This window comes from Artemia sp. Qi Xiang Cuo, chromosome 15, assembly GCF_049724085.1.
Source record: "Artemia sp. Qi Xiang Cuo chromosome 15, ASM4972408v1, whole genome shotgun sequence".
NCBI classification, from domain to species: domain Eukaryota; kingdom Metazoa; phylum Arthropoda; class Branchiopoda; order Anostraca; family Artemiidae; genus Artemia; species Artemia sp. Qi Xiang Cuo.
The window spans coordinates 22,156,454-22,168,677 of record NC_142808.1 but is presented as its reverse complement, the minus strand read 5'-3'; the positions used below and the strand labels follow the sequence as shown (position 1 = coordinate 22,168,677).

General features: G+C 34.7%; 1 protein-coding gene across 6 annotated transcripts in view; it reads left to right on the top strand.

The window, feature by feature from the left end:
- sw (cytoplasmic dynein 1 intermediate chain short wing) overlaps positions 1-12,224 on the top strand; it is a 96,478-nt gene that overhangs the window by 17,224 nt on the left and 67,030 nt on the right. For all 6 annotated transcript variants that reach the window (XM_089101737.1, XM_089101734.1, XM_089101733.1 and 3 more), the window contains exon 2: positions 8,064-8,176. In XM_089101737.1, the coding sequence (XP_088957863.1) occupies positions 8,078-8,176 (99 nt within the window). In that variant the 5' untranslated portion in view covers positions 8,064-8,077. The remainder of the gene's footprint in view (positions 1-8,063; positions 8,177-12,224) is intronic.

Below are 12,224 nucleotides of genomic sequence, written 5' to 3'. Positions count from 1 at the left end.
CTTCAACTTAGTTAAAAGTTCTGCAAAGTAGGTCTTTAAGGGTGACACCCAGCCCTGCGGTCCAGGGTTTTAAGTTAAGCCCTGGGGGCCTATAAGGTTCTATTGAAAGATTTGTCATAGAAACTTCAAAATTTGATTGGACATTGAAAGGGCTAGTGCCTTTTTTAATAGTTGAAAGTGATTGGAGAGCAACTAACACCCCTCTCACTTCCACCATTTCCCCATACACAGCCAATCAAAATTTTGAGATAGCCGTTTTTTTAACGTAGTTGAAAGTTCTGGAAATTAGGTGATTGAGGATGACAACCCCCTCACAGCTCTCAGGGCAAGGGTTGTAATTTATGCCCTTTTTAATAGTTAAAAGTGATTGGAAGGGTTGACATTTTCATAGTAACGATCGATCTATCTCAGATAAACTAGAGGAGGTATGAAACTAAATTAAAAACTACTATTTGTGTCCAGATTTTTCAAAGGGCGTATGTTGTTAAAAATTATTGACAATTTTTCTCCAGCTTACAAATAGCAGGCCAAACTATAAAGTCTGAAAAAAACGAAAAGATTTAAAGTATTATTTTCTTTTTCCTTGAAAAGACTATGTCAGTATAAAACGAACATAAATTAATTAAAAAAAAAACTTTCCACAAAATAAGTTTTTCAAAGAAAAGTAAAGAAAAAAGTAAAAAAATTTATCAAATTAATCAAATGTATACAAGTCTGCTGCTTGCTTATTGCTGTGGCCCTTTGGCTGCCAGGCTCCCAGTAAATATATATATATATATATATATATATATATATATATATATATATATATATATATATATATATATATATATATATATATATATATATATGTATGTATATATATATATAGTATATATATATATATATATATATATATATATATATATATATATATATATATATATATATATATATATATATATATATATATATATATAAAAAAAAAAAAAAAATATATATATATATAGATATATATAGATAAAATATATATATATATATATATATATATATATATATATATATATATATATATATATATATATATATATATATATATATATATATATATATATATATATATATATATATATATATATATATATATATATATATATATATATATATATATATATATATATATATATACAGTTAGACCCCGGCGCTGCGCCGGCGGATCGACTAAACGCTACTGACAAGAGGCCAGATCGAACGCCGCCGAAATGTCGTAACGCCGCCGGCGTGCCGCCACAGGCAGAGGCAGCGGCGTTCGATCGAATTTAAATTAATTTTGCGGCAATTCTTTATTGCGTCAACCGCAAACTTAGAGCTTTTACTTCTCATGTGGTTTAGCATTTCGATTCCCCTGAGTAGAAAACAAACAGGGCTTGCACAATCCCCGAATTTTCGGGTATTTCTCACAAAATCTATGTGCCCTCCAAAAAAAATATTATTCTCTGAGTCCTCGAAAATCATATAGTGACGGTGCCAGTCCTCGCAATCTATCCCCAGGGACTTTCCCTGCCAAATATTATTTTGCACACCATAAATCTTCACGACTCTCTTGTTCACTATTTTTCGTCTCTTTTGTTACTTTGCATAAAAACCAGACAGATGCGATATGCAATTGCAATATGCAGAGTTCTTCATGTGTTGACATAAGACGTATCATCTTTAGGAAATTAGTTTAAATCATTTCGAATGCAGATTCCCAATTGCTATTTCTTGCATCATTCGAAATCAATAATTTTATTTTCAAGTTGAATAGAATAATAGAACGCATTCACTACTATACAGATTCAGCATTCAGTTGGATTTTGAAATTGATAGCCGACAGATTGTTTCTACAGCTGAATTGTCAGTTTGCAGATTTTTTTTTCTTTTGCTTTTTTTAGATAAGATTTTCTTAATGTTTAATACTCAATTGTTGAACGCCTGATATAAAATACAATCTTCTTTCTTAAACATTATTACCCCCCCCCCCCCAAAAAAAAAACCTTATATTTTGACAAAATTTAGCAATATAAAAATAGTTGGACAATGGTGGTGAATTCAATTTTGAACGGGAAGTTAAACCAAAAATATGTTTAATAAAAAATTTTTAAATTATTACCTATAAGGAGGGGGATAGGAGGCTATCATTTGAAAATGATAATACCTCATTTTTTTACTGAAAGCAGGGATGCCAAAAAGATAATTATTTTTTTCATTTAAAGTAGAGAAAAAAAAAAGTTGTATCGAATTCGCCGGGAAACCATAGACGTATATTTAGAGAACCAGGACACCCCATTGAGACGTGTTCATTGTCTGGGGTATTTTGCAATTTCTTAAAGGCAACTAACCTAATTTGTCTTTTGTGTGTGCTCCCTTTTAATTAGATTATTTGGATATTTTTGATTGCCACGGCCCATATACGACTCAGTTTTCCAATAATTTGTGGTACATTTGAATAATTTTGACACTTTTGTTGTTGTCATTATGCTCCTTTACTAAAGCCCTAATTTTTTTTTCAACGGGCGCTTAGCTGTTAAACAGTATTTTGCCGATTGGTTTGAAGCATATATTGACCTAATAGTTTATTTCGCCTATTATGTTTCTAAAGTAAAGTTGAGACGGTATTCTATCCAAGGTGGTATCCAGAGGGGGGAGGGTAGGGAGGTATTAAATTTCATTGATAAAATCTCGAAATTTTTTTATTGAAATCGGGAAGGCCAAAGAGTTTTTTTTAATTTAAAGTTTATAAAATATCCTATCAAAGAGGAATTAAGAGGGGGCGGGGATAGGGACCTATCATATCCAAATGATAATACCTCAATTTTTTTTTTTTTAAGAAGGGATGCTAATAAGTTAATTATTTTTTTATTTAAAGCTGAGACAGCATCCTATAAAGGTAGAACTCAGAGGGGGGGGGGCATAGTGAGTTATTTAATGTAATGGTAGTAACTTAATTTTTTTTTTCTCATTGAAAGTAAGGATGCCAAAAAGTTGAAAAGTTGACATAAATTAACAAGATTTTCGTGAGCTATTCTTGACATAACACTAGCACAGTTTTATCGTCCAAAGAGAAAGGAACTCTTATGTTCAACACATATTTTTCTTCTTCATGAAACGGGTTTATTTTGAAAATATCCATTCATAAGTACCACGAAGATCCTCACTAAAACGAATTTGTGTGAAGAAAGCTATATCCACATCCCCACCTAACGTTGCGCTCGAGTGACAATGACGCCTTTGGTCCAGCGCCCAAGTTACATTAAAAGGCCAGTTCATAATAAAAGCTTTCAATTTGGGAGGCTCAAGGAGGAGTCTTTGACAGTCTTATGACCTCAGGGTACTAGATGTTGCAACGTTCTTACGTATCTACAGTGGTTTTAAAAAATTCGATCACCCCACAAATGATACTAAAAATGTTTAAAGATATAACAAATGTAAGATTTGGAATATTATAACACTTTTTTCAAAGCTTTGAAGTAAAGCAATATAGGAAAGATACCTCAACTACGCTTGAAACCTATTTTAAACTGAAATACTTTGTGGAGATCTCCATGGATATTACCGTAGCAGAAGCTTTGAACCAGGATGGGGATCAAAGAAGAATCTTTGAGTATTTAGACCACCGGTGACTTATTGTTGCGACTTTCTTAAACTTAGCAATTTTTATGAGCATTTGGAAATCAAAGCTTAACCTAAATAATTGATAGTAATGTGTCCTAACATTTTGCCAGGATAAAAAGTGGCGAACTGGGAAGAAAGTTCCAAAATGTCCCTGGAGCTACTTCGGTCTTAATATTATTTCAATCAATTATATTTAAACGGATGAGCTTTTCGTTTTTTATCTAAGCAAAGTCCTGAAAATTACTTTTTCTTCGTATTGAGTGAACCGTTAGGCGTTTTTTGTTTCATTGTAATTGATGTGTTCTCATGTGAAGTGTTCACCAGGTATTTTTCAATTCAACAAATTTACTACTTTTACATTAAGTTTATAATTTGACTAATAGTAGGTATTTATGAGTTTATAACTTGGAATGAATCCCCAAAAGAAAAATGAATAATATCCAAAAGAGCCGCCAAAAGCAAAAAAAAACAGCAGTTCAGCCTTAGCCTACATGACATATATTCTATAAAGAAGCCAAAACAAAATTTAAAATGCATTTTTTTTAAAATTGTTATTGAAAACCAGTTTTTAATTCAAAAAGGCGTTTTAGGAATTTAAAAGAGAAAAAAAAAATCAATATCAAAGTCGTCCATTTCAACTGTTTTAAAGGCGACAAAACATATATAGGCAAGAGACATTATAAACAGATGAAGCTTTAAAGTTCAAACTTGTATTCAAAGTTTTTACTCGGATAACAGACGAATTTTGTGACACGGTATTTTAAGTTTTGTATGCAGCATTTCTTGATGTAAAAAACTGCTAATTTTGATAATTATTTATGTTAAGAATACATAGCTAATAGATACTTCAACTGCTCGTATTATGGAAGGGTTCTGTTTCGCCACAGCCATTTCGTTTCTACCAGATTTCTACTTCTCTTGATGAATAACAAAGAAGACCAATTTCCAGCCAGCGACTTGTGAATTTTTGAACTCATGAATAGGCTTGAAACTGTTCTAAATTTAAGCTGTTATTTGAGAAATACTGATGAAAACATTAATGTTTGCGGTCACCATTGGGCACGCCGGCGGCGCGCCGCCGACATCTTACTGGCGGCGCGGCGTGTTTTTGGCCCCGCCGCCGCCGGTCTTCCCTCATCGGTGCGGTGCCGGGGTATATATATATATATATATATATATATATATATATATATATAATATATGTATATATATATATATATATATAAGTTTGTAATATACGTAACTATATTATATATATAGTATAGTAATTTATATATATATATATATATATATATATATATATATATATATATATATATATATATATATATATATATATATATATATATATATATATAACTGGGTATCCAATGCTATAAGTTTAGTGACATATTCAAACGCATCTATCAGGATTGTCTGACTGGGACAGAAGCCATATTTGCTAGGCAATAATAACTTGTTTACACTTAAGTGTTCTATAATAGATGAGTTTACTTGGCTGATATTCTTGGGGCACTCCAGAATGGTGTTGATATTGTTTGATCTGGACTGAAAGAAATCAGTCTTTCAGTTGCTACTTCCAAAACAGAGTTTCTTGTCTTTGGACTGGAGATTGCCTCCAATGATACAATCCAAGTTGGTCCTGCCGCAATCTAATTTCTTCCAGTTTCTTAGGTATTTAGGCCTTTAGATCCAGTAGGCAGGACCAACTTGGTCCTCAATTAGATCCAGTAGGCAGCTTTTAATTTTTTTTTTTTTTATTTTTTTTTATTTTATTTTTTTTTTTTTTTAAAGAGAAACTGAGAAGATCTTATGGTCTTCTCACCAGGGTAAAGGGCCATATAATGTGTTTTTTGCACTGCATGTGTTGTTTTTTATACCTTTTTGGAAATTTTTCTCTGCATCTAATAAAAAGCAAATCTGGTTGCTGTTCTTTAGGTTCTGCAAGTATTTTCATAGTAGGCCCATTTGGACTCGTAATTGTTACATTTCATGATGGTATGATGTTTTTGAGATTTGTCAAAAAATGGACAAACTGTCACGTAGATTTGCTGACTGCTGCAACAGAATTATCGATTTTCCACTGACTTGCCATCTATCAAGTACCTAGCATTGCTAGTTGGGAAATCTTATAATGTGTGACCCATGTACTAAAGCATGAAGAAGACAATGGAAGAGGGATCGATACAGTAATAGTTCTAGAATGTGCAGGAGTGAGTGGGAAGAGCCGTATAGGTAACCGGCCGGCCTAAAGGCCTTAAACTGCTGGAGTCAGGCAGCTCAAGTGCATGCATTTCCCACAACACATCATTAAAATTAAGTAATTTTATAAGGAGAAGTCGTTGTTGACTGATTGGAAGGTATTTTTATTTCTATTTAAAGATATTTTTGTGGAGTCAAAGAGGTGAATGGACTAATTAGATAGTCTATATATCCTTACACAAACTTTGGAAGTGGAACTGGATGCTTAATGAGTGCTTGAAAGTTAAAGTTGTCAAGAATTGTGTGTGATTTTTGTCTGTGCCCTTTTTATTTTTCTTTTAATTTTCTTATACTCCTCTTTAGTGCATTTTTGTTGTGTACATGTGGAAGATCCTCTGAAGCATAGGCATACAGTTCTAGATTATCCAGGGGAGGGGGGCTCAGACTGGCCCCAAAATGTTTTGTTTCTCAAATATTCTAGATCAGAACCTTATGTTTTCTTGGGGGTGGGATTGAACCGATCTGGGCCTTTGCAAAAATTTGAGGAATACATTTTTCTGTTATTACCCAAAGTTATTTTTCTAAAATAACTGCTAAAGTTCTGTTATTTTTCTGTAGTTACCAAAGTTATGGTAGTCTAAACAAAAATGTTTTTGAATTTAAATACATTTGCTTTTTCCAGCAAATGAGCATAACTCAAATAGTCTTATGTCAGAAAATATATTCTGTAAACTTATTTGTTTTTTAATTTTTTCTGTACCTTTGTGGCATTGATTTTGCTGGAAGAGTTCTGTTGGATGTCGAGTTTGCTGATCACCTGGTATAAATGTGCTAAAGTGTTGCTGAGCTTAAAACTGCACTGGATACACTGGCTTTTGTTGCAGAAAACTTGGTCCAAAAGTAAACTGTGTAATACCAAGATAATGCCTGTTCACATAGCACCAACTGGCTCCTGAACATATGTAGATATGTGTGACCAGAATGTTGAGATAGTCCAGCAGTTTATTTTCTGCTCAAATGAAAATCAAGATGAAGAGGTATCAGTAAGGGCAGCAAAGGCAAATGTAGTTTCCATTTTTCTTCTCACAGTAATATTTCACAAACTGCAAATCAGCTGCCTCACCAGCACACAAATATAATCTGCTTTGTTAGGTTATGCTACTATACTCTGCTTATGCCAGACTTGTCAGAGATATGGCCCATGACCCAGACAATGAAGCTAGATACTGTCCAGACAAGAAACCTTTACGAAACTTACTTTGTCATAATGTTTGAAAGGTAGAGAACTTGGAGAGTCTCTTGCCCTTTAAATTACATACCCGTCGGAGTACCTTTGGTCTTGCTTACTGTTTTGATATGGCCATCTACCTTGCCTGTAAGGTCAAACACCCTCACAACTCATCTTTGATTTTTACCCAACTGCAAACACCTGGAAGCGTCCCAGTGGAAGACCATGCAGAAAGATATGCAGGTGTCATCCATGGTTGACTCACCTGAAGCTACAACTTTTGCCCAGAAAAGAGCACACTGGAGACAAATAAAGGTAATTATACCTGCTACTCACGAATCAGAAAATTTGTGGGGGGTGGCGGTGATTTTTTATGAAGATACAAAAAAAAGCATTTTCAAAACCTAAAGAGATGGCAATTTACCCCCTCCTGCCCCCCCCCAATTAGCACCTCTGTTCTCTATGCACTGAAGCCAAGTCAAGTAAAGTATATACTCATCACGTTTATGTAATCTTGCTCGCAAAATATCCATTTAACTAATCATGAAAATTTTCCCTGTCTGGACTCCAAATCATCTTAAGTTTTTTATTTGGTTTCAATTATATTTGGAGCTTAAAAAATATAAATTCTTCCAGTAACTCCAATGATTCAATCGATCAGTTTATTAATACTAAAAGAAAAAACTATTACAAACGTAAAACAGTTACTAAGCCCAAGAAGCTTTGCTTTTAATTCAAGTAACAAGTGTGTCACTTGTTGGAAACAATGCATTTACAAAGGATGATAGCATAATAATGAAGAAGCTTATTATATTTGACGTAATTTAATGAAAAATATTATTCAACTTGTTCGTTTTCTTATGAAAGGTACTGTAACATTGATAAAATGCTGTTTTTGGTCTTGTACCATTTCTTCAGTTTACTTGCAATGTACAACTGCTAATACAAAGTAGAAAATCATATATAGATGCTTGTTACAGTACATACTTCATTTCCTCAGATTGACCACTTATCATGGCAGATAGAAAGGCAGAGCTAGAGAAAAAGAAGGCCAGGCTGCAAGCACTGAGAGAAGAAAAAGAAAGAAAAAGACTTGAACGAGAAAAAAAAGAGGCAAGTTTTTTTTTTTTTTTTTTTTTTTTTTTTTTTTTTTGCGGCAGTTAATGGCATGAGCATTCCTGATGCAGCCTACTTATCCTTCACTGTTTTTATCTTGCTTATTTAATGGATAATTTGTTAATCCAGGGGCTCTTTAAAAATAAATGGAGTATTTCTTATAAATTATAATTTTATTTGTCAATCTTGATGTTATCTTTTCCATATATTTTATTTATAATACATATACCTACAGGCAGAATGGAGCCACATTTCCTCCTGAGTTTTGTCCAAAGAACCCTTGCCATCATACAAAATTTAAAAACTCTGATAATACAGAATTCACTTTTATTATAATTTCACTCCCACCCCAGGACAGCCTCTAAAGCAATCCCCTCAATGGGCATTACCAAGCCTCGGCGCTGTTTCTGTTTTTCAGAAAAATAGATACGGAAAAAAGCAGATGAAAGAAAAAACAAAAATAATCAACCCCATGCACATACGACACAACCCCGACTATACAGGTGATTCTAAAACGTATTAGAGGACCTGGGCACAGCACTATTTCATTCTTGTCACCTCAAGATGTTGAACAATGGAATATAAAATGAAAAGAAGAAACTTGTCTTTCAAATACAAAAGCATAACAGCCTCGAATGAAATGGAAACAAACTACACTATAATTCATTGCTAATATGCATTTTGCACTATGATCAATACATTTTTTATCAAATCAGTTTTGAGGTTCAAACTTCGTCCTAAGTAACAAGTTCCCCCAAGCTGCCCCCTCCCCCATTGCTATCCATAGTAAAATACAACCTTCTTTGGTTTTTATGGTGGGGGACTGTATTCCCCTGGCTGGCGAATACAATAGTGTAGCTTTTATTTTGATCCAACGTCATTTTCGAGAGGTTTCTAGCTTTTATTTGAAAATAAGAGAAATTTTTTGTGCTCAAGATTTACAGTGAAGTATAACGTGGGTACTAGTTAGCATTCCTGAATCAGCATCAAATAATGTTTTTGCATAGAATAGTTTTATATAAACACATTTTTAATTTTCAGTTGCTATGGGCCAAGATTTGCTCTTTACAAGGTTGCATCTACTGCAGCATCCATGGTGTCTAAAATTCGTTGAATACAGACACTGATAAATTACTTGAGTCACCTTTTCTACTGACTTGTACTATAAACCCTTTTCCACTTCTTTGCAAACTCCCTGACCTTATTTAAGTTGTTACAAGGTCTAAGTTAACGGTACTGCAAGCTTCTTGCTCTGTTCTCGACCAACTTTAAAGCAATTTCATCAGCGCTCGACAAGATAGACAAGAATTCTCACTTCATGGGCTTTGACTATATATCCCGTATACTGATCTGCTGCAGTATCTGATCTTTTGACAGATGGTGTTAGTCCTGTTATGTTTGAAACCGAGACAATTAGTGATCAACTTCACTCAGTCTCTCTGTTTGTTTCATATTTCTATTCTCACCTAAGGGAGCGAGCTCACATGAGCTGCTAAGTAAGCTAGTGAATGACTGTCTGGTCACCACTCTTTCCACCTAAGTCGTTGATAGGCAAATGGATCGAAGTAAACTGCACGTTGGCAAAGCTCCAGTTTGGATTTAGGGTTGTGAACAAAGTACTTCTTCAACTGAAATAAGAGCTGATCCTTGGGAAAATCTTTGAGTTGGCTTGCTAATCTTGCCTCGGAGAAGCTTACCATCCCCTTTACCAGCATGTGCGCTTTTCTGAATGTTGCGTAGGCTGATCTACTGGCAATTTTAGTTGCCTCTTCAAAAGAGCACAAACAACTAGATGGGCTCTGAAGAATCAACCGTCCTGCTATGACAGTTCCAGTTTTCTGATCTCAATATCTTGAACATTAAGGTTATAAAATTTCTGAAGGGAAAACTTTCTCTGAGGGAGGAACTAATCATGGTTTGTGTGCTGTTCTAGCAAACTTTCATGTCATGAGGTATATGACCTCTCAGTCCTATGTCTTTGCAAAGCCCTTCAAATATGTCATGTTGGACATTTGATTTTTTCAGTAACTTAAAAGTTTTATGCAACTTACATTGGCACTATGTCTCTAATGCTGTCTCGAGAGTTACATGTGGTTTCGGTGCACTTGTCACACGTCATCTATTTCAGATACGGTGTTAGTAATATCTTGATCTATGACATCGGGCAGGCCATCTTCGGCTGCATCTGTCTCTTGCTCTCTACTAGAGCCTTCTTCGAGTTCATCATCATTGTCATCAGCTTCACATTCAACTACTTACCCTACGTCAATTTCTACCCAGAACTTGAGAGCATTGGCTACACAAAGATGAAGGCAATGACTAAATCATGTTCTTTCAGTTCCCCCAAGGTAGCAGGCTTTAACAATATTTGGACTAGAATCTAATACTATACAAAATACTTTGTCTTCAGTTGCATGTTTTTTCAGGGATACTCTGATAGCTGTGATTACATTTTCAGCTGTGTTTCTAACTTTCAAGCGCTTGACGTGAAAAACAACTCTGGACGGCCCATTGTCCACTTATTTGCTTGGGGTAGTGCACAGTTACTACCAGGTAGCCCCCTCTTGTATAAGTCAAAGGTCAACAAGACTTTTTTGGCTTCTCTCATGTATGCTTTCAACTTCGTAATTCTATTTTTCATTGCTTGAAAGACGTCTCTCTTTGATTGTACAAGGAGATGGAGAGAACAGGCCACCGGTCAAAGTATTAACAAGTCCACGCATACCACTGTTGTCGAATACAGACAGAGGTATCTTGTCTACAAGAACTGTTTTTACACACGGCTTTGTCAACTTCATCTGATTTCTACAGTTGCGCAGCAGCATCATAGTGCGAATATATCTAGTTCATTTCCTTGAGATATTGCCAGAACTTCTTTGGATATTGTGCTGTTCTTCCAACTTCTCATTTCAGAAAGCGAATCTTTTTCTGTATGACAAGCAGCAATTCGGGATTCCTCACTAAATAATTTGTTTCTTGGGGTGTTAGCAATATAGAAAAAGATACTTCACCTTTATTTTGTCAATATTCTTAAGATGATTGATCAAAGTTGTTGCTTTTTCCGAATCATTGATGCCTGAGCAGGTACAAATGGAAGATAGAAGATCGTTTTTTGGAATGGTTTTTGTGTTTCCAAGTTTTTTTTTAGTAGAAAATATTAAAAAAAGAGTGCTCAAGTTGCAAAAAAAATGCCTAAGTAAATCGGTCTTTTGTCTTCTTATTAGATACCTGCTCATGCAGCAACCGCTCAGAAGAACAAAAATTTTTGGAGGAGAGGGGTCTGGCAGCTTTACGATGAATGTTTGTTTTGTGAATGAAGATAGAACTGTTTAAGGGAGTTTTTAAGGTTTTAGGCCTAGGTCAGTTCAGACCTGGGGTGGCTAACTTTTTCTGATCACTTAAGTTTATTCACAAATATGCAAATTCAAAATTACGCCCAACCGTTTCCTTCTCTGGATCGTTTATTCCTTGTTATTCGAGACCATGCTTGACTTGTTTCTTTTCTTTTCGTTTTCTTCTTCTGTTATCCAGACGCTCTGACCTTTCACTGCCAGATAGCAGCGCAAAAGCTCACCGACCTTTATTCGCTAGACAATAGCGTAACCGACAGCACTCGGTAAAAGGAAAAAACAGAAACGGAAAAAAAACAGGTTAAAAAACAGAACAGAAACAGATGACCTGTTTCAGCTTTCTGTTCTGTTCTTTTTTTTTTTTTTTGAAAGAACAGAAACAGAAACAATGCTGAGGCTTAGCCGTGACCCAAAGGAATCTCCAGCAGAAAAAGAAATGAAAATTTGATTATTTAAAGAGGTGTTTCATTTTGACCCCCCTCCCTCTGCCTGTTGGTGCTTCTATGAATTCTTTTCTTCGGAGCGAGCCTGGAAAAATTCTCTGGAAGGGAGAAATGCTATGGTTTGCAAAGAAGGCATTTTTGCCAGAAATGGGCAATGCTATATTTCTTGCATCTTCTAAATTTAGGACTTATTATATATTTTTGGTCTTCAAAGCGCTAGGGTCTGAAAATTTCGCTTATCCTCAGTACATT